Below are 21,722 nucleotides of genomic sequence, written 5' to 3'. Positions count from 1 at the left end.
GTAATTAACTCGATTAAAAATTTTAATCGTTTGACAGCCCTAATTTTTTACAAATTTTATTAAAATGAAAACATCGAGGAGTTTTAATATCAAATTAGTATAACTAGTATTAACATTTATCTTTTAAGAACTACATGTCTTTCTATCCGTGGATCCCTATAAGGTCCATTTGGGCTATTAAGTTCATATTAAAAACATATTGCTGTTACGGGCGTGGGCGGAGGGCCCCGAAACAGGTATGAGAGAAGACTTGGAAGAAGGTATGGACGGAAAATACTTTATTTGAGCCACAAAACAGTTAGCCATTTAGCCTTTGGAGGTCGTGGGAGGTCCGTGGAGTGGTTAGCCTGGGCGAGGGTACAAGGCAAATCTTTCAAAAACGAACATGCCGATCATGCATTGCTTTTTTGGAACTTGTAGAGACAACTCTAGACATTACGACACATGAAGGATGTTTTCTTCTTATGTTTCCGAAAACCAAAAACTCGGGAGGAAAAAATGTGAAGGCCGAATCAATTTGTGCGGACTTTTAACACCTGCTCGGTGAATCCACTCACATTTCATATGCAGTAAACATTATGTTGGGTTGGCATGGTCTTTCAGAGAACAAAGAGGTAAGCCATTTTTATGTTTTTAACTTATTCTTTTAGCGTAACGTTGTGCTGTTCTGCTTCTGTCTGACAATGAATGACCTGAAAAGAATTACAATGGTATCTGACTGCCACTGTTACTGTTTCTGTTATTTATATATACTGTATATATTTAAAAAAACTACTTTAGTAAGGGAGAAGTGTAAATAAATTATAGAAATATAATGTGTTATCAGCGAAAAAATTAAAAGTGTTCGTTGGCTGTCACTGAGTAGCATTTGCGATCGCTACACAAAGCTAACTAAATTACCCCCAAGAACGGTAAGAGACGTAGGACAACCAGAGGATATGTAAGAAAGACAGGGCTGATGGTAAAGGGTAGCTTGTTGAAACATGCTTAGGTCGGCTCGTTTTTTTTTCGTCTTTTTTCAGCCTTCGACACTCAAGCCATCTCTTTAACTGAACATTTTTATGTTCTTCCACATCTTTGCCAGTGAATTTGGCACCAGGCACATCATTTTCGGAGAGAATTGGTAGGTTTAGCTCTGTAAACATCTCCTTCGTACACGATTTCCATTCATTTCCTATTAGGGACAAACGGTGGCTTGTCCCTACTTAGCAACAGTAGCTAATGTCATGAATATTAATGAGCGGAAGTGACGTATTGCTTGCGGTACGCCATTGCAAGGCTAATAGTAAGGAGTTCTACATGTCATTTGTGTACACAGCCGTGAAAATTACCGCCCTCATTTTTATTTACCTTGCGATAAATGGATTCATTGCACAATGCATATCGCGACAGGCTTAGCAACTTAAATAAAACATGTCGTTAGTTAGTTAGATGGACTTACGACCCCCCCCCCCCAAGAATTTTCTCCTCGGATCTAAGCAATTCACGTATGTCACCCCTTTTTTACTTCAAAACGGCAAATTTTGCTGAAAGGTGAGTGATTTTCATGCCTGGAAACAATCTGAAATGGTATTTAATGTGTCTGAATGACTTTCTATGGGTTTTGGTATATTTTATCTTATCTAACCTACTTGTAAAATATTTAATAATACTGTAATTTTTATGTTGTACTTGGTATTTCATTTACATTTTATTTTATTACAATGATTATTTCATTTCTTTCTATGCAATTCAATCAAAATAATTATTGACAATGTCCTGTTGCAAAATTAAATTGTTTTTTTTATAATTATTATTATTTACATTTATTTAATTAATTGATTTATTATTATTATTATTGTTTTTATTTTATGTTAAACATAAAAGATTATTCTCGGGTAATTGGATTCTTTTATTACTTGCATTTTCATATAACGATTGAGGTGGTTCTGGAGTTCATTTAATTGGTCCATATTTTAATTAATTTTATTCAATAATCATAACTATTTAATATGCTATGATGAGATTTTAATTCATTTGAACTGTACTTTGATTGTATTTGTTTTTATGTGGTCCAGGGAAGATTTAATTTGATTTGTATTTCTTTAAACTGTTTTTCTGCACAGATTAATTTTTTCCCCACAATTTTGATAGTAAATGAAATTGCTCTCGTAAATTTGAATTCCCTAGAATCACATTTTGGTTGCCCAGAATGGATTCTATTATAGTTTATTAAATCTTTTACTGACAATATCCTTTTTTTTTTTTTAAATACAACTTCATCAATTAATTACTTGTTCATTTAGCACTCATTCATGACAATCTATTTGTGACTGCAAATGAAAGTGCTTCAAAACTAAACGGTGAAACAATTTATTTCCATCAAACATCATCATTAAAAATCTTCTACAGTACTTTTTTTGTTCAATAAAAAAGAGGTTAGAACACAACAATAATACAAATAAGATGTGCTCAGCAAGTCTCTAAATAGCTACAAAAGTGCAGAGGAAGGCCTCACTGAGCAATAATATTAAAAAAAAAAAAAAAAAAAAGAAACAGACAACAATAGCTTCTTGTTTGTTGGAAGTGTCCCCAGAAGAGTAGAAAAGTGAAAACAGACCCATACACCTAACTCACATACACACAGAAAGGAAGTACAGCATGGCTTTTTACAGCAATCCGTACAGTCGTTGGGTTTCAAGGCATCTCGCCAGAATATTCCGATATCTGGCAACTCACGGGAGGATGGCGTGTCCATAGAATCCCCTCCCCACCCACCACCTTTTAGTTCCTCAGCGGTAGGCCCAGCATGGTCGCAGTTACAACTGGAGTGGAGGTCAAGGGTCGATCTCCACGGGAACGACGGTGAGGATGGCGTCCTCATTGCCACGGCGAACCACCACTTTCAGGCTTTTGTCCTTCTTGACGGCGGCGCTCACATCGTTGGCCGTGGAAATCCTCTTGCCATTAATGGAGATAATCACGTCGTGTTCTTTGAGGCCGCCACTGGAAGGCATACACAAGAAAAGATTGCAATTGGTATTGCCCCGTATGACACTATTCATACTGTTTGGATGTATGTATGGAGGAATAGATCGATCCTTAAAGTCCTATTATGTTAGTATGGAATTATAAACATTAACATTAACCACAATGAAATGTCTTTTTGCATGTACAGTCATGTGAAAAAAATAAGGCACCCCATTAATTATTTAGTTCTTTATTAAGAAATGTTCACATATCAATGTCTGATCTTGTTTTTCCTTATCTCTGGAAAACAAAGTCATTTAATTGCAGGTAAACAACACAAAAAACATGGTTTTACTCAATAAATCAAATATATTAACAAAAATGCATATACTAACTGAGGAAAAAGTTAGGACACGCTACCACCTAACAGCTATTGTTATCCTCCTTGGCTGAAATAACTTCAGTGAGACGCTTATTGTAGCCATCTACCAGTCTTTGGCATCGGTCTTAAAAAAGTTTGCCCCACTCCTCAACACAGAATACTTTCAGCTGTGAGATGTTTGAGGGGGTTTCTTGCATATACAACCCGTTTCAAGTCATCCCACAGAATCTCAATGGGATTAAGATCTGGGCTTTGACTCTCCATTCCAGAACTCTCCATTTCTTCCTTTTCAGCCAGTCCTTGGTGGATTTACTGGTACGTTTTGGGTCATTGTCATGTTGCAGGGTCCAGTTTTGCTTCAGCTTTAATTTTTTCACAGATGATCTCACATGTTCCTCACGCCCCCTCTGATACACGATAGAATTCATGGTGGATTCTATGATGGTGAGCTGGCCAGGTCCTGCTGTAGCAAAGCATTCCCAAACCATGACACTTCCACCTCCACGCTTCACAGTTGGTATGACATTCTTTTCCTGGAATACTGTATTGGGTTTACGCCAAACATGTCCTCTGCTCTGGTTTCCAAATAATTTTAGATTCATCTGTCCAAAAAACATTATTCCAGAAGTCCTGGTCTTTGTCTACATTCACTCTGGCAAACTTCAGTCTGGCCTTCATGTTCTTCTTGTAGAGCAAAGGTTTCCTCCTTGCACACCTCTCATCAAGGTTAAACTTGTGAAGTCTCTTTCCGATTGTAGAGGCATGCACTTTCACATCAACAGTAGCAAGAACCTGCTGTAGGTCCCGTGATGACATTTTAGGGTTTTTGGAGACTCCTTTTAGCATCTTGCGGTTTGCTCTTGGGGTGAACTTGCTTGGACGGCCAGACCTGGGCATGTTGGCAGTTGTTTTGAATGTCCTCCACATGACTATTTTCCAGACAGTGGAATGGCTGATTAAGTCTATTGAGATCTTTTAATATCCCTTACCAGGCTCATAAGCGTCTACAATCTTCTTTCTGAAAGCCTCAGACAGCTCCTTTGATCTCACCATGGTATTTTCTCTCACTTCAACAGTCAAGGGCACACCAAACTAAATGTGAGGTTTAAATAAGGAAAGCCTCCTTCAAAACACTAGGTAATAATGTTCTAATCATGTGCACCTGACGTGAAACACCTGTGTGTGATTTTAGCCATTTTGAGTGGGATTGAATGTGGGGGTGTCCTTATTTATTCCTCAACGGAAATTGCAGTTATTTGAATTACATTATTCAGAAAGTTATAAAACATTTTTCCCCCCAGTTTTAATTGTTTAGTTCTATTACTTGAATCCCTCCAGATTGTTAAAATTGATATTAAATATCCATATGACCAAATATGTTAAAAAACACACAGGCATAGGGTGTCCTAATTTTTTCACATGACTGTATTTATTGAAATGTTAGGTTTTTAATGTTTGTTTGAAGGGAATTTTGATGTGTTTGTTTTTTTAATTACCAGTAATAACTTTCAAAGGTTAAATGTCTAATCTATTAAAATGAATTCATTTTTTCTAAGACACTATGTTTTTCGTGTAATAAAAAAAATAATTTTGTATTAAATTTTTTTACTAGGTTTTCTGAGGGTTTTACATAAAAAGTAAATACAACTATGATTACAAAAAAATATTAAGCACTAATCTGCATATTGTTGTTTATTTCGACTTTTTGGTAATATTGAATACAAGGACGGTACGGAATTAAATTATGATATTTCAACCATTACTACTACATTAATTCAAACTTTATATTAAAGCTATAAAGGCAACAAAAGACTACGACGACACCAGGATGGATCATTTCTTAGATGTATAATTTTTTAACCACTCCCCTGTGTTGTCAACACTAACCTATCGTTTTAGAACCCATCTCTGGATTTTTTTTATTTTTTATATGGGGTAGCTAGCAGGATAAATTTAGAAACACAGGGTCCTTGGCCAAGTGTAGACGTGTTCTCTAACTCCCAAGCATTTTCGCAAAGGAAATGATGTCATCATCGTGACATAGCCAGCTTCTTGACACAGCGTAAACACAAAAAAATGGAGGTGAATCATACATCCATGTCCTTGCTGCGCATTATTTGACATTTCGTGAACGTTGCGTAAACACGTGAGGCCTGGTGTATTGTTTAAAAGTGTAAAATACCCTGCATTATTCACCTCGCGTAGACATAATGCAAAAAAGTATATATTTTTTAAAAGTGTAAAACATTTTTGTTGCACATTTTGTATTACTACACTACACGGTAACTCGTTCACTGCCAATGGCGCTGTCAAATCCATTAGAACTGGAATCATTTGATCGCTGCCAGCCCTCACAGTAAAATTGGATTGGACGTCTCTTACCGTCAATGGCAGGCAATGAGTTAATTAACGGAAAGAGTTAGAACAGTTAGAACACAGGTGTCAAACCGATTCCAGAAAGGGCCAAGTGGGTGCTGGATTTTGTTCCAACCGATAACGCGCAGAGTGTTTAACCAATGAACTTCCTGCTGAAACAAGCAGCACCTGACAAAGTTTAACTGATTACGCATGTAAAAGATCTAATTGGTGAAAAGGTGACCTCTTCATTGGTTGGAAAGCAAACCTGCACCCACTTGGCCCTTTCTGGAATCGGTTTGACACCTGTGAGTTAGAAGGTTGTTGATGGTTTCCTTAGTTGAACTGTTGTAATTGTAATATGCTAAGTTACTGTGTGGTAAATTCAAAAACATTGTTTTAGAGCAAATCTGGTTAATCTAAAATCATTGATGGCAGTCAATGAGCTTAACACAAATGTTAAAGGTCCAACGGCTCTAATGGGAAAGTTTCAACAACCTATGCTCCCAAATTTGGACTACTGTAATTTTCATTTTCAATACTGTGGCTTATAGTCCAGTGCGGCTTATTTGTTGATTTATTTGGGTTAATAGGTAACACTTTATTGGACAGCGGCGTCATAAGACTGTAATAAGACCGTCAGAATTATGACATGACACTATCATGGGCATTAATGAATGCTTATCTGGCAAATTATGTCACTAACTCCATTTATGTCCAGCTCGGATCTTTTACATCCATTTACAGTTAAATAATTTGCCGGATGACACAAAATGACAATTGTCATTAACATTTATTAATGCTCATGGCAGTGTCATGTCACAATTCTGATGGATTTATGACAGTCTTATGGCGCCACTGTCAAATGTGTTACCAAAACACCATAACTAGCAATTAATGAAACAACCGGAACAGTAACTGAAGAAATAATTAGCACAGAATCTGAACTTTGATTGTTATTTACATTTGTAGCGCTGCAATGCGTGCTATGAGGCAACAGTTTTGACAGCAGAGGTTGAGAATCACCCCCAAGGGCGCAGTGGCAAAAGGAAGCAATGAAGCTTTGCAGCCAATTGGTTCAAAGCTTCAAGGTGGTTTATTTGGTCTTATGACAGTCTTATGATGCTGCTGTCAAATAAAGAGTTACCGGTTAATATCTTTTGGTGTAAATATCCCATTATACAGCTGCGGTTTATCTATGAACAAATGCCGTTTTCGTATCAAAATATGGTGGGTGGCGGCTTATAGTCAGGTGTGCCTTATAGTCCGAAAATTACAGTACTTTCTTAAATGCTGCTATTGACGGCACGAGACGTTCAACCTATTTGAACTAGGAAGGCTGGCAGTGAATGAACTAATGTTCATTTGTTGCCAGCCCTATCAGTTCTAATGGATTGGAATTATTTTTGGTTTGTTAATATTTGTAATGTGTATATCAATGGGTACTTCGTTTTTTGTTTTTATGTGAAAAGTAATGAAAACATTTGTTTTGTTTCGACCGTGCTACAGTTCAACAACTCCATTGATAATTAACAAGATTTTCCCCTAATTTCAAGCAGGAAAAACAAAGTTGATGTCATGTTTTGCTCATTCATGTTTCTATTTATCCACACGTTTCGGTCTAAAAGGGCAACATGTGCTCTAAACATGTTCATGATGAAGCAATTACTGGAACAATCAGACACACACACACCCTCACATGAAACAAAGCAGTAAATCTAGTGCATCACATATGGATACAGTTTCTGTATTAATAGACAAATCCCAAAGCAGTTGCTTAATTAAGGGTCTCTTGTAATACATGGAACACCACACCCACACCATTAACACCACGCGAGCTCATTTCTTGTCGACATAGAACGTGATAGTAGAGTATCTGCAGCGTATAATAGACAAGTTTCTGACATACTTCCGCTTTACTTCCACATTACTGCTCACGACATCCGTTTTACACGTTCTCTAACCAAAACAACAATGAAACCGGAGCGGCAACTCATCAAAATTCCCCAAAAAAGACAATTTGGAAATACCGTATCCATCTGCCATCTTCACCACATGGGAGCTCATATAAAATTGGCTAAGAGTCACCACAGCCAAAATATTTTTGTATTTTATTGATTAAATGGCGGTGGAAGGAAACGCAATCAGGAACCTGAAAATCTCACAACAACAAAGTTGAATGTGTCCTAATACATGAACATGGGAATTTTGTGATCACGAAGGCAGATGTGGAACAAAGACACGATGATGATTGTAATTATGATGATGTTTAATATAATTTGCTACAACTACTGCTGTGGCTGCAACACATTCTAACTACTAAGCTATGCTCGCAACTGCTGCTAATCAGTATGTGTAATGTCTGTTCTGTGTAGGATTGAACAATTATGTTCAATTTGACTACAATTCTGTGTTTTGAGTCACAGCTGAGACATTATTAGCTTTGCTAAACGGTAGTTATACAACAATAAAGAAATGAAAAACACTCATCTACTACAAGTCACACACGGGCTGCTTACCCTTAATGCAAGTGTTACAAGTTTTTTGTTTATAGTTGGAAAACGCTGTTAGGCAAGGAAAGACAATTTCATGTGCCTCACAACAACTTACTGTACGTTGATGAACATACAGTGGGACAAATAAGTATGTAGTCAACCACCAACTGTGCAAGTTCTCCTACTTCAAAATATTAGAGAGGCCTGTAATTGTCAACAAGGGTAAGCCTCAACCATGAGAGACAGAATGTGGGAAAAAAAACAGAAAATCACATTGATTGATTTTAAAAGAATTTATTTCCAAATTAGAGTGGAAAATAAATTTTTGGTCACATACAAACAAGCAAGATTTCTGGCTGTCAAAGAGGTCTAACTTCTTCTAACGAGGTCTACCGAGGCTCCACTCGTTAACTGTATTGATGGCACCTGTTTTAACTCATTATCGGTATAAAAGACACCTGTCCACAATCTCAGTCAGTCACACTCCAAACTCCACTATGGCAAAGACCAAAGAGCTGTCGGAGGACACCAGAGCCAAAATTGTAGACCTGCACCAGGCTGGGAAGACTGAATCTGCAATAGGTAAAACGCTTGGTGTAAAGAAATCAGCTGTGGGAGCAATTATTAGAAAATGGAAGACATACAAGACCACTGATAATCTCCCTCGATCTGGGGATCCATGCAAGATCTCACCCTGTGGCGTCAAAATGATAACAAGAACGGGGAGCAAAAATCCCAGAACCACACGGGGGGACCTAGTGAATGACCTTCAGAGAGCTGGGACCACAGTAACACAATGCGCCTCCAGGGCCTTAAATCCTGCACTGCCAGACGTGTCCCCCTGCAGAAGAAAGTACACGTCCAGGCCCGTCTGCGGTTCGCTGAGAGAGTTGAGAGCATCAGAAGAGGACTAAGAGAATGTGTTATGGTCAGATGAAACTAAAATAGAACTTTTTGGTAGAAACACAGGTTCTCCTGTTTGGAGGAGAAAGAATACTGAATTGCACCCGACGAACACCATACCCACTGTGAAGCATGGGGGTGGAAACATCCTGCTTTGGGGCTGTTTTTCTGCAAAGGGACCAGGACGACTGATCTGTGTAAAGGAAAGAATGAATGGGGCCATGTATCGAGAGATTTTGAGTGAAAATCTCCTTCCATCAGCAAGGGCATTGAAGATGAGACAAGGATGGGTCTTTCGGCATGGCAATGATCCCAAAATCACAGCCAGGGCAACAAAGGAGTGGCTTCGTAAAAAGCATTTCAAGGTCCTGGAGTGGCCTAGCCAGAGTCCAGATCTCAATCCCATAGAAAATCTGTGGAGGGAGTTGAAAGTCCGTGTTGCCCAACGACAGCCCCAAAACATCACTGCTCTAGAGGAGATCTGCATGGAGAAATGGGCCAAAATACCAGCAACAGTGTGTGAAAAGCTTGTGAAGAGTTATAGAAAACGTTTGGCCTCCGTTATTGCCAACAAAGGGTACATAACAAAGTATTGAGATGAACTTTTGGTATTGACCAAATACTTATTTTCCACCATGATTTGCAAATAAATTCTTTAAAAATCTAACAATGTGATTTTCTGTTTTTTTCCACATTCTGTCTCTCATGGTTGAGGTTTACCCATGTTGACAATTACAGGCCTCGCTAATATTTTCAAGTGGGAGAACTTGTACAATTAGTGGTTTACTAAATACTTATTTGCTCCACTGTATATTGAGACTACGTGCATTCTACTTTTTACACATGCTGCCTAAAGTTGTGGATGACTGATGATGGAAGGCTCAAGTTATGCTCCACCTACATTAATATTTGTCTAATAATTTTATAAATTGTGATTTATTGACCTGTTTTGCACATGCACAAATTGTTATAAATATAATAAGAAATTGAATCATGTTGTCCAAAAGTTTTATTTGCATCAATATCTGCAATAAAAAAGACATACTGCTTGTATATATATGGATGCACATGGGTGATGAATTTATAATACCATAGCTATAATCTAACCAGGTGAAAAATATCATGTAGTATTTCCTTGTAACAAAAAAATCCGTTGCAGCACTTCTGAATTTGTCAACTGTCATATCATTTGTAATTTCGCCTCATTTTGGTCACTTAGGTGGCAAGAGTATCAATCGCCACTTCATGTTAATACAGGCGGCACAGACTGTTAGAATTTTGTCCACGAACGATCAACGAAGTGATAAAGAACTTTTAGTTGGATCCTTTAAGTTTTAAGCGAGCCACATCCTCAGCGTATTGTCTACTGCTGGTTTTTATTTAAGGCATATGGCCAGTTAGATCCACACTGGCGCTTTTGTAGCAGCTGGTCGCTGATCAAAACATTCCGCTTCCAACCATATCTATAGGCGCTTCTAGGAGTTGACACTGCACGCACAGCACACAAAGTCCCGTAGTCTCATCTACGTCACGCTGAATCCATTTTTGAAGATTCCGTGGGTTCTCTCTGTTTGATTTTGAAGTTTAAATTTGTCTTAAACTGCTTACTTCAGCAGAAATTCACGTTGTTCCGTCTCAACCGGAAGTCCGGAGCAGAAAATGTCCATGTTTCGCTCAGGAAACTTGTCTATAACAAAGCTTCATTATCATAGTTATTATGAGCTAATTCATGATTGTCATAGTCACAGTGCTTGTTTTGAATTATATCTATATTAGAGCAGTTATATGTAATTATCCATGACTTAAATTGTACTATTATGTTATATACTATTATGGGTTATTTTAAGACTTCAAGAATGGTGCCAAAGGCCTCCTCCAAGGCTATTACAAAATTGTTACCCATCAGTCTAATAGATGGTTCTCTACAGTGAGCCTACGCATCCTCCCCCCTTTAAAAGCATCAAAGTACACCACAGATATGTTATTGAGCATAATAGTGAGCATGATAGACGGTAACGATGCCAGTTAGGGCAGAGACTCAAACTGAAAGCCACAGCGTGGAAATGGACCCTCTCGAGTGAGGTTTGGAGGAATCGGCTGATCTCAGCGTCTCTCAAACCCCCTCCCTGCCAACCAGACCCCTGCTGCTAGAATGGAGGGGGCTGCCATTGAGAGGGTAGTGCTCACACCCGTGGTTTGTTGTCAGTCGGAGCTGTGGGTTTTAGACTTTTCAGAGGTGAGTCACATGAGCTATCCAATCAGAAACAACCCAAATCAGCCTGTTTAACTCATAAAAGAAATCTCAAACCCTAATGTACAGTAGATGGAGCAATGGATGACGAAGTGGACATAAGAATTAATGAATGGATGGATGATTTCCGGATGAATAAATGCATTGGTTAATCAATGATGATGGAGGAATTTCTTGTGGAAGGAATGACAGCTGGATTGAATCATCAATTGTTCTAGCAGATTGGAACAGTGGGTAGGGCTTACCGACACTGTTCTTCAGTGGTTCACATCTTATTTACATGATAGGGATTTCTTTGTGTCAATCGGAAACCATCAGTCAGAACGAGCCAAATTCACATATGGAGTCCCTCAAGGGTCATTTCTTAGACCACTCTTATTTAACATCTATATATGCTTCCCCTACCTCAGATTATGGAACAGTATGACATCTCCTATCACACCATTGCAGATGACACACAACTCTACGTTTCTGTGTCCCCACATGATTATAGTCCCTTAGTCTCCCTGAGTAAATGCATTCATCAAATCAATGAATGGATGCGCCAGAATTTTCTCCAGTTAAATGTGGAGAAGACAGAAGTGATCATTTTTGGGCCAAAAAAAGGAAAGGTCAAAGATAAGCAGGCACCTTGGCAAAATGTCACTTACAGCTACAAATCAAGTCAGAAACCTTAGCGTAATTATTGACTCAGACCTAAAATTTAATAGCCATTGAAAGTCCGTCACTAAATCTGCTTATTACCACCTAAAAATATAGGCAGAATTAAGGGGCTTCTGACTCAACAAGACATGGAAAAACTTATGCATGCATTCATTTTCAGCAGATTGGACTGTTGCAACGGTATATTTACAGGTCTTGATAAAAAATCAGTCAGGAAGCTGCAGCTAGTACAGAATGCTGCAGCCAGAGTCCTCACAAATACAAGGAAACTGGAAACTGGGTTTTGAAATCGCTACACTGGCTTCCAGTGAGTCAGAGGATAGACTATAAATACTACTGCTCGTCTACAAAACACTTAATGGCCTTGGACCAATATACATGCTGGATTTGTTAGACTCCTATGAAACATCTAGACCCCTAAGGTCGTCTGGAACCGGTCTCCTGTATGTTCCAAGAACAAGAACCAAGCAGGGTGAGGCAGCATTTAGTTATTATGCTCCTCACCTCTGGAACAAGTTACCTGAAGGTCTGAAGTATGCTCAAACTGGTATCTCCTTTAAATCAGGGTTAAAAACGCTTTTGTTTAGCACTGCATATCCATAACTGTCTATATATTTCAATCTATTTGCTCTCTATTCCTCTTGTGCTTATCTCCATTGCTGATTTCAATTATTAGCAGTAGTACTAGTATTTTTTTTATTTTTCATTTATTTTTTATTCTATTCGTGATTAAATGCGATTTTTATGTATAATTTTTAGGGCTGTCAAAATTATCGTATTAACGGGCGGTAATTAATTTTTTAAATTAATCATGTTAAAATATTTGACGCAATTAACGCACATGCCCCGCTCAGATTAAAATGACAGCTGTGTAATGTCCGCTTGTTACTTGTTACCTGTTTTTTGTTGTTTGGCGCCCTCTGCTGGCGCTTGGGTCCAAATGATTTTATGGGTTTGGGGAGTGAGCATGGTGTAATGACATCAACAATGGCGAACTACTAGTTTATTTTTTGATTGAAAATTTTACAAATTTTAATGAAACGAAAACATTAAGAGGGGTTTTAGTATAAAATCTCTATAACTTGTACTAACATTTATCTTTTAAGATCTTTTATGTTTTTCTATCCATGGATCCCTTTAAGAGAATGCTAATAATGTTGATGGCATCTTGTTGATTTATTGTTATAATAAACAAATACAGTACTTATGTACCGTGTGTTGAATGTATATATCCGTCTTGTGTCTTATCTTTTCATTCCAACAATAATTTACAGAAAAATATGGCATATTTTATAGATGGTTTGAATTGCGATTAATTACGATTAATTAATTTTTAAGCTGTAATTAACTCGATTAAAAATTTTAATCGCTTGACAGCCCTAATAATTTTATTTCCTCTTTCAATTGTCTTTGTTTTTACGATCTATTGATTTTAATGTGATTTTTATGATCTTCATGTGATGTAAAGCACTTTGAATTGTCTTGTGTTGAATTGTGCTATATAAATAAGTTTGCCTTGCCTAGCCTTGCCTAGGGGAGCATGGGGTACAGGAGTCCTTGATACATGCAGTTTGGTTCCTCTACGACCATTGTCAGAGTTTGTTCCATATTGCTTTTGGACTTTGCCATGGCTGTTCTTTGTCATTAACTCTATTTCTAACCTTTATGGACAGAGTTTCTAGGTGAGGGACCCTCAGTACTGCATCACTGTTTTTTGTAGATGATATGGAACTGTTAAATTTCATCAAGCCGTGACCTTCAACTCCCACTTGAGCAGTTTGCTCTCTAGCATGAAGCAGTTGGGAGGAGAATCAAAGTCTCCAAATCTGAAATCATGGACGTCCTTCAAAAAAAGGGTGGAGTTCCCTTCTCCAGTTCAGGGATGAGATCCTTCCTCAATTGGAGAAGTCCATCTCTCTTGGAGTCTTTTCATTAGTGAGGTAAAGATAGAACATATGATCAACAGACGTATCAGCGCAGTTCTGACACTGTATCTGTCTTTGTGAAGAAAGATCCAAGATACGAGGTGAACCTCTTAATTTTCTGATCGACCTACGATCATGATCTGTGCCTCATGACTGAAAGAGTGAGATCCCGGTTTCAAATGGCTGAAAGAGGTTTCCTCTGGAAGATGTCCTGACTCTACTTAAGAAGAGAAGAGCAAGCATCCGCGAGGGAGTACATTCAATGTATCTCCACATTGAGAGGAGCCAGACTAAAGCGGCTCGAGCATCTGTTTGGTATGCTTCTAGACACCTCCTTAGTGCGGTGTTCCAGACACCGGGGAAGACACAAAAAAGACTAGTTCGTCAATGTCTTGCAGCTGGCCACTAAACACCTCAGAATTCCTTGGTAGACCTGAATGAAGTGGCAGGGGAGAGCGAAGCCTGGGCTTTTCTGTTTAAGCAGCTGTCATCAAGGAAACACTAATCCATGCATTCATGAATGAATCCATCCATCCATCCATGATTATGGCAGGGACCATTAGAACCAGGAAGTAGCCTGTTACCATTCACATTGTAAAAGAGAACACACTTTGCTTTCATTTGACTGCAATTTAAAGCCCCCTAGTAACTGTCTATAGACGTCACTTTAAATGTATAAGTACCTGAGTGAGTGCTCTGTGAGATCCCCAAAATGTGTTGATCCTTTAAGAGGCATGTGTGAAAACTATCACTTACACCGCAGCCGGCGTCTTCGCAATGACTTCCATGACGTATGCGCCAGAGGTGATGTCAGGAAAGTCTCGATGTCGGGTCTTCAGCTCTTTGGCCAGGCTGTAAATACGTGCGCATAAGAAAAGAAAAGAAAAATGTAAAAATAAAATAAAAACAGATGTAACTAATACAAAAGTACTATACATAAATTGGAGTCATCAATCATGCAAGAAGTGTAAGCGACGAATAGGCGTGTGTAACATACGATGAAGTGAGAGTCATCATCCGCACGCCGATGTATTTCTTTTTCGCTGCTGCTGTACCTGCGAAGTGACACGAATCCGTCAATTGTCAGCTTCAAACTGCTTGTATGCAATTATGATTGCTGCATATCTGCTTGCCTGAATGCCATTACCAAAAAAGAGAAGGCATATTGAAAAAATATAATCATTTCCTCTATTCAGGAAGTAGGATTACGTCAATTTTTTTGGCCTTTGCATTACAGCATCTGAAGAACTGGACCATTTGCAGCCAGTTGAGTTCATAAAACAGCCCCCTGAAGAATCATTGCGTAGTTGGCATTACTGCAATTATCTGCCTGTCTCCCTATTCTGATCCATCCATCACTTTAGTTTAGAACATAGCCATTCACAGTCATCAGCATTTAACTGCCACCCTCCCCCCTCTCCAATTAGCTTCACTGAAGACAAGCGGTTTCCTAAAGACAACACAGCTGTTAAGTCTTAATACCACGAGTTGTCTTCACAACATGCTTGTGGAAATAATTTAACAGTCACGGTTAAACACAGCCTACCAACCCCCACCCATACTATATTCCGTCCTGGCAGATGCTGGTTCACCACTTTCCTTCCTGGTTTTAATAAACGCCTTGGACAATTCTCCACCAAGCTTTTTAGTTGTTTTTATTCATAGTTCCATACAGGCTATTTCATTTTCCAACACCAAGGGTTTTTCTGAATTCACTGCAATAATTGCTGTTAACCCTTTACAGGGCAATCATTTAAGCCATTGGCTGCCCTTGACGACGCGAGACGTCCAATCCATTTTGACTGGGAGAGGCTGGCAATGCTGCCACCCCTCCCAGTCAGAATGGATTGGTTGTCTATCACTCTTAATGGCAGTGAAAGATTAGCATTTAGATACAATCCTCCTAGTTTAAGGGGCCGTTTACATGGCGACTCTGCAACACATAGACACAATGACTGAGTAGCGGAATGGCCTCGCGTGCATATGGTGTCAGCAAAGACGGAAGGCGAAGACAAAAAATTTTGAATCCTGCCTTCAAATTGGAAGAATTTGATTGCGGGGGATTGAGGGGGGCTTGCTCCGCATGCATATCAAAGGCTCCCGCGGCTCGACACCGCGCCGATAACGTCAGCACTCGTACACGTCACATTGGGCGTGCGCAGCAGTGCTACTAAACATTAAAAACAGCAAATATGGCAGAATGTCGGCTTTAATTTACTGTTTTAATACTATTTTTAAATTAAATATGTTGAATGTTTCGATTTTTGTGCCTTTTTGAACAAAAGAAAAATGCCATTGCTTCGAGTGGGCGGGCATATTTTTTTCCGAGATGAGGAGCTTGGTGGAGTCAAAGCATAGGCGGAGTTTGACTTTTGGGATAGGGGGGCACAAACTGTTGATGAACGACCCGAAACGCAGTTTCAGCAATAAAATTAACTTCCAAGAGTAATATAATAATAAATTAAAATAAGTGTTTTTTTGTTTCCCATCATTTTTTAGGAGAATTCTAAATCAGGCTGGTTAGGACAGCTATACTTTGCTATACTTTTCACCAAGATCGTCATCCATTGAATATGCTACGCCCACCGGTGTCAACAGGTGTACTGTCAAATTTTTAACCCCATCAGTGTCATATCTGTATGCCTTCTCAGTTCTTTTTTCATTCCAGCATCTGATTCAGCTGGATGGTCAGGGCCGTTGCAACACACCTGTGGCGCATTTGGAGCGCTCATTATTTAAGGACTCCGGCCACCGTCTGCGAGTGTCGGACTATTGCTTGTTTGCGTGTTACTTGCCTTGCTTACCGCTGTGTGTGCATCATCTTTCGAGCTTCCCGAAGTTTCTACGGTCGTGTCCTGGTTTGATCATTTTTACTTTTATGTTCTTTTGGATCTTGTAGTTAGAATTTTGTACTCTGCTACATTCGCGTCTTAGAGCGTGCTCTTTTAGTTGTACCTTTTCATACTCGCGTTTTTTGGCGTGCTCCCTTAGTTGTAAATTGGTATACTCGCAATTTTGGCGTGCTCCCTTTGTTGTACTTATTAAATACAAACATTCACTATTTCGGTTTCTTGGTCTGTGATTTGGATCCGCATCAACGGCTTGCCGTTCACAACAATCAGAAATTGCAACTTTGTGTTATAAATGGCCGCAAATACAGCGGTTACAAACTAAACACTACAAACTTTATTTAAATAAAGGAATATCTACTTACGTTTGATCATGGACTGACATGTAGAAAAAGTTCTCAGACACATTCTGCCATGTTAGCTGTACAAGACAACTGCACGCCGCTCTATCCCTGTTTATGTCTTCGCCGTGTAGTTAAGCATCAATTTACACCATATTCGTGTGGAACATGTATGTTTACGATGTTACTTGTTTACTTAGCACCTGTGGATAACATTGAGAATCCAATTGAATGTGAAAGAGGGCTTATTCACCGCTACAACAGCTGAGGGAGCAAAATATTATAAGGGTGCAAAATTTGTTGTACAATTAGCGTCTTTAGTGGGGCAAATTGAAACTCCGTCCACCATTTTTGTTGGTGGTTCTTGCTCAGTAGTTGTTGTCGCTTTTGAAAGCTTAGGTTTGAAAAAATTACGTAGGCTATATCCATCTTGCCTCTTCATTCCTCAGGTGGTTTTAGCTAAGCAAAGCAAATGACCGTCTAAGGTGCTAGTTTTGTTACTTTGTGGGTTTCTTGCATAAGACAACTTACTGAAAGGTTTGACTGACAGATCTTTAGTTAGAGAACAGAAGAGAGGCATCATCATTAACTGTCCACTGGCGGGCTGTCTATCAGCTGTCTCGAGCTCGCTGCAGATCTCTGACCTCAGTGTGCTGTGGCGAGCAGACATTACTAATCAAACCTGCAGATACGATTTGATCATATCATTACAATCATCACATGATCTGTTTGAAAAATTATTTTGACCAGTTATAATTTTTATTTTGTTCATTTCATTGTTCATTCATTTTTGCTGTTTGTTTTATTGCTTTACAACTTTTACAGACAATATTTTACCGAAAAATTCATAATTTTAAAATCATATATAGGAAAGTCAATTACATGCAATGACACTTTTCTGTCACCAAGGGGGGCCTAGCAAAATCCGCTTATGAGTCAAAGTGCATCATTCGCTGTCGCCATGTAAATCTGCACTGCCCCCTAGGGCCTGGCATGAATACTACATTGTTTTCATAAGGAATTGCGACATTGTTCGAATGGAGACGGGCCCATATTAATGCAAATTTGAAATTTTTCGTATTCTCGGAGAGTCACCAAGTAAACTGCCCCTAAATAAGTTGGACGTCCGTCATTGTCAATGGTAGGCAAAGAGTGAAAGGGAAAGGCAACACTTTTATCTTGATTAACAAATTGAAGAAACAAAGATACAGTGGTACCTCTACAGACGAAGATTTATTCCAGGACCTTGCTTGTAAGTCGAAATGGTCGTATGTCGCTCAGGATTTTCCCATAAGAATATGTTATATAATTTCATTTATTCGTTCCACAGCCCGAAAACCTACACAAAATCCTTAATTAAAACTGCTGGTACTATTGCAAATAGCAATCATAGAGATCAAAACAAATAAATTATCAATAAAAATATGTGGCGAATGTGTTTTGCATGGCGTACCTGAACGCACCGCGTGGCTGATTTGAGAGAGCAAGAGAGGACTTTTCACTTTTCATGTTCTGCTGCGGCAGACAGTAAGCATGTTGTGTTGCACATGTTCTGAAATAAATTATTAAAAACCTGACGAAGCTGGCGATTTTTTTCAACTTATAATGACTGGCGAACGGAGGTCGGAGGAGGACTGTCGAAATCGTAGACATTCTACGGCCTTATTGTCAAACCAGTTCATGGACGCGCCACCACGCTCATATTTTTTTATCATTTCCCTCTTCATTTCAATGGTAAGCCTCCCCGCTTTCCTTTTTTTCACCACCTGCACTAAGATCTGAATGTTTTTTTTTTTTTTTTTTTTTTTTAATTACCAAAAAAAGTCATGTACATTTTTTAAATACAAAAAAAAAGTCCCTTTCACGATAAAGGTTTAAAGAAGACATACTGTGGAAAGTCATTTTTAATGTTTGCGGATGGAGTGCTCAGCTCACCTCTGGACTGTCTGTCATAAGACTCTGTCAGGAACTGCTGAATCTTGTCCGAGGGAATGGCGAAGGAAATGCCAGCGGTCACCTTTAGCGTGTTGATTCCGACAACCTCTCCATCCTACAAGAATGATTGTTGTTATATGAAGTTGGAATGGTTTAAATCGGTTAATATATTGAATAATGTTTAAAAGTTTTCCGTACACACAGGATAAAGGCTGCTTAATACATGAAGTCTTAAAGGGAACCTCAGACTTAAAGACTTGTATTAGAAACTTATAAAATATTGCCATTGATTTACAAATCTATAATCAGGGGTGCACATAATTTTTTTGCCCAGGTTCTCAGAGGAGGACCTGTAGATGTGACTTGGTCCTCATTGAGCTTGAGAGCCGACCCGCCTGATGCGATAAAATTATGACAAGCTTTACTTAGAGCCAATTACCTTTAATTAATTATATAAACAATTAACGCTTGATTAACATCAACTGGCACAACAAAATTGCCATTACTTTGAAGTGAAATGTAAAGAAATAAACATAAAAGCACTCATTCAAAATAAAGGGCATTCATATGCGGCTCTCACATTAACTCCAAGCCTTTGTAAAAGTGGGATGTCCTCCTCATAAGAGCTCATTGAACGTGCATGTTTAGCTTTGTGAAATGCGGGCAAAAACATGTTTGTCAGCGCATGGCGCTGTTCTACAATAACTTTATTCCGCCACTTGTCCATAGGGCGAGTGGGGTCCTGTCTGACATCGATAGTTTGATTAACTGCCACATGCTCTGTTTTTTTCGTGCTTTTCAAAGTTTGGATGGCTAAAATTCTTTGACCCTACATAAAATGCGCTGCTCTTATTAGCGACATTGGGATTCTCACTGCAAATGTTGCACCACATTTCCGTGCAAGCATCATTTGCTTCTAGCCATGGTACCTCCTGCAGCCACTTTTCAGCAAAAGTCCTTTTTTTCGGTAGCTCCGGTGATGTCTCTGTCGTCTGTCTGTCTTTTGACGGGGGTGGGGGAACACGGAAATAATTACTCAGTGGGGCCTGCCTCTTTGACATTTTGAGAAGTGATTTTCTCGTGTCCACCGCAAATACAGTGGTCAGCTAGGCCTGTCGCGATAACAAATATTAGTGTGCGATAATTATTCTCATAAATTATTGCGATATGCGATATTATTGCGCCCCCCCAATTTTTTCAACCAATTTACAATAACAACAATAAAAAACAACAATATTGATACTGCACAGCACCACAGAATAAATAAAATGTGTTAAAAAAAAAAAAAAAAAAAAGAGAAAAAAAAATTGCTCTTAATAACTTAAGCATTTAGGCAAATGAAAACTTTTCCCCGTCATAGCTTCTGCAATGGTGTTCCATAGGGATGCAACGATACAGTTAAGTCACGGTTCGGTACGATTTTTATACGGGGGTCACGATTTTCGATCCGATTCAATACATTTAATGCTCCGTAAAAAAATATAACAATTATATTTTTTGTTTCATTTTTTTTTTTTTTTTTTTTTTTTTTTTGCTAGCGAGCAAAAATTAAATTGCCATCATATAAACATGCATTTTAGTGCATAATATTTACTGTATGTGCTTACTTCTTACTGATCTGAAAAATGTTTGTACAAAAGTGCTGAGAACAATCTTTACTGTTTGTAAAGTGAGGCAAGGCACACTGTTGATTGCTACAGCTTTCTTAGCAGCTCGGTTTACTACATGAGCAAGACATCCTATTTGTGGTCCGAATCCATCTGTGTCACGTACTGAATTAACAATATTTGCAACATTATCTGTAGTCACTATTATGGAATGATTTGGCCTTCCTAACTTCCATTCAGTCATGACAGTTTAGAATTCATCGATGTAGTATATGGACTACGTAACCCATAATCACTCTGTGCTCACGTAGCCAATGGCATGGGACGTAGCACATCCAGTGTGCCATTTCATGATATCTAGTGTGTGCGCGCATTAAAAAAGTTAACAAGCGCCGCTGAAGTCACGTCTGCTCATTACTACACAACACCAGCATATGACACAGCGCTCTTAATTTCAATCAGCTGTTTATTGTCAAAGCGAGGTTGTTCGTAGCAGCCTAGTCGGTAACAATGTTTTGGCGGACTTCGTTGTAAATATCCGGCGTTGTGCCGAAAAACAGCCACCCGCCTGAAATGTCACTCCTGACGGGAGCACCCACACGTCAACGACACCGGCGCGCTGTAGATGGTCCACAGTCACTCCGGAGCACTGATGCGGCCGGTATACATTGAACAACAGGATATAATGGGAACGACTGGCTCCGGCGCTAGTTTTTGCCGGACTTGGAACGAAGATGCATTTTGCGCAGTTGGTAACGAGGAATCCGAACTTTTAACAGCACGTCTGCCGCACGCGCGCACGCACGTGCACGCGAGGCGATAAATCGCAGCGGAAAAATTACCGCCTTCATTTTTATCGCGCGATAAATGGAATTATTGCATATTGCGACAGGCTTATGGTCAGCCATTGGTACGCAAAAGCGTATGGAAGCCGTTGAGGGCCAGCGCGTTTATCTATGTCCGGTACGCATGCGCGCATGCGGACCACTTATGTGCACCCCTGTCTATAATATTTAGTACATGTTTTAACCTATGGAGGGCGCCATGCTTTAAGCACACAATGGACC

The 21,722-nt window shown here is 39.1% G+C and overlaps 1 protein-coding gene across 1 annotated transcript in view; it reads right to left on the bottom strand.

The window, feature by feature from the left end:
• Nucleotides 1-1,997: 1,997 nt before the first annotated feature.
• The window catches only part of LOC130922958 (serine protease HTRA1A-like), an 88,575-nt gene continuing 68,850 nt past the window's right edge, over nucleotides 1,998-21,722 (bottom strand). Inside the window, exons 6-9 of the mRNA XM_057848262.1 lie at nucleotides 19,049-19,163; nucleotides 14,921-14,978; nucleotides 14,680-14,775; nucleotides 1,998-2,985 (exon numbers count right to left, since the gene is read on the bottom strand). Of these exons, the coding sequence (XP_057704245.1) occupies nucleotides 2,817-2,985; nucleotides 14,680-14,775; nucleotides 14,921-14,978; nucleotides 19,049-19,163 (438 nt within the window). The 3' untranslated portion in view covers nucleotides 1,998-2,816. The remainder of the gene's footprint in view (nucleotides 2,986-14,679; nucleotides 14,776-14,920; nucleotides 14,979-19,048; nucleotides 19,164-21,722) is intronic.

This window comes from Corythoichthys intestinalis, chromosome 10, assembly GCF_030265065.1.
Source record: "Corythoichthys intestinalis isolate RoL2023-P3 chromosome 10, ASM3026506v1, whole genome shotgun sequence".
Classification (NCBI taxonomy): domain Eukaryota; kingdom Metazoa; phylum Chordata; class Actinopteri; order Syngnathiformes; family Syngnathidae; genus Corythoichthys; species Corythoichthys intestinalis.
The sequence above is the reverse complement of the archived record's forward strand: the minus strand, read 5'-3'. Positions and strand labels throughout refer to the sequence as shown.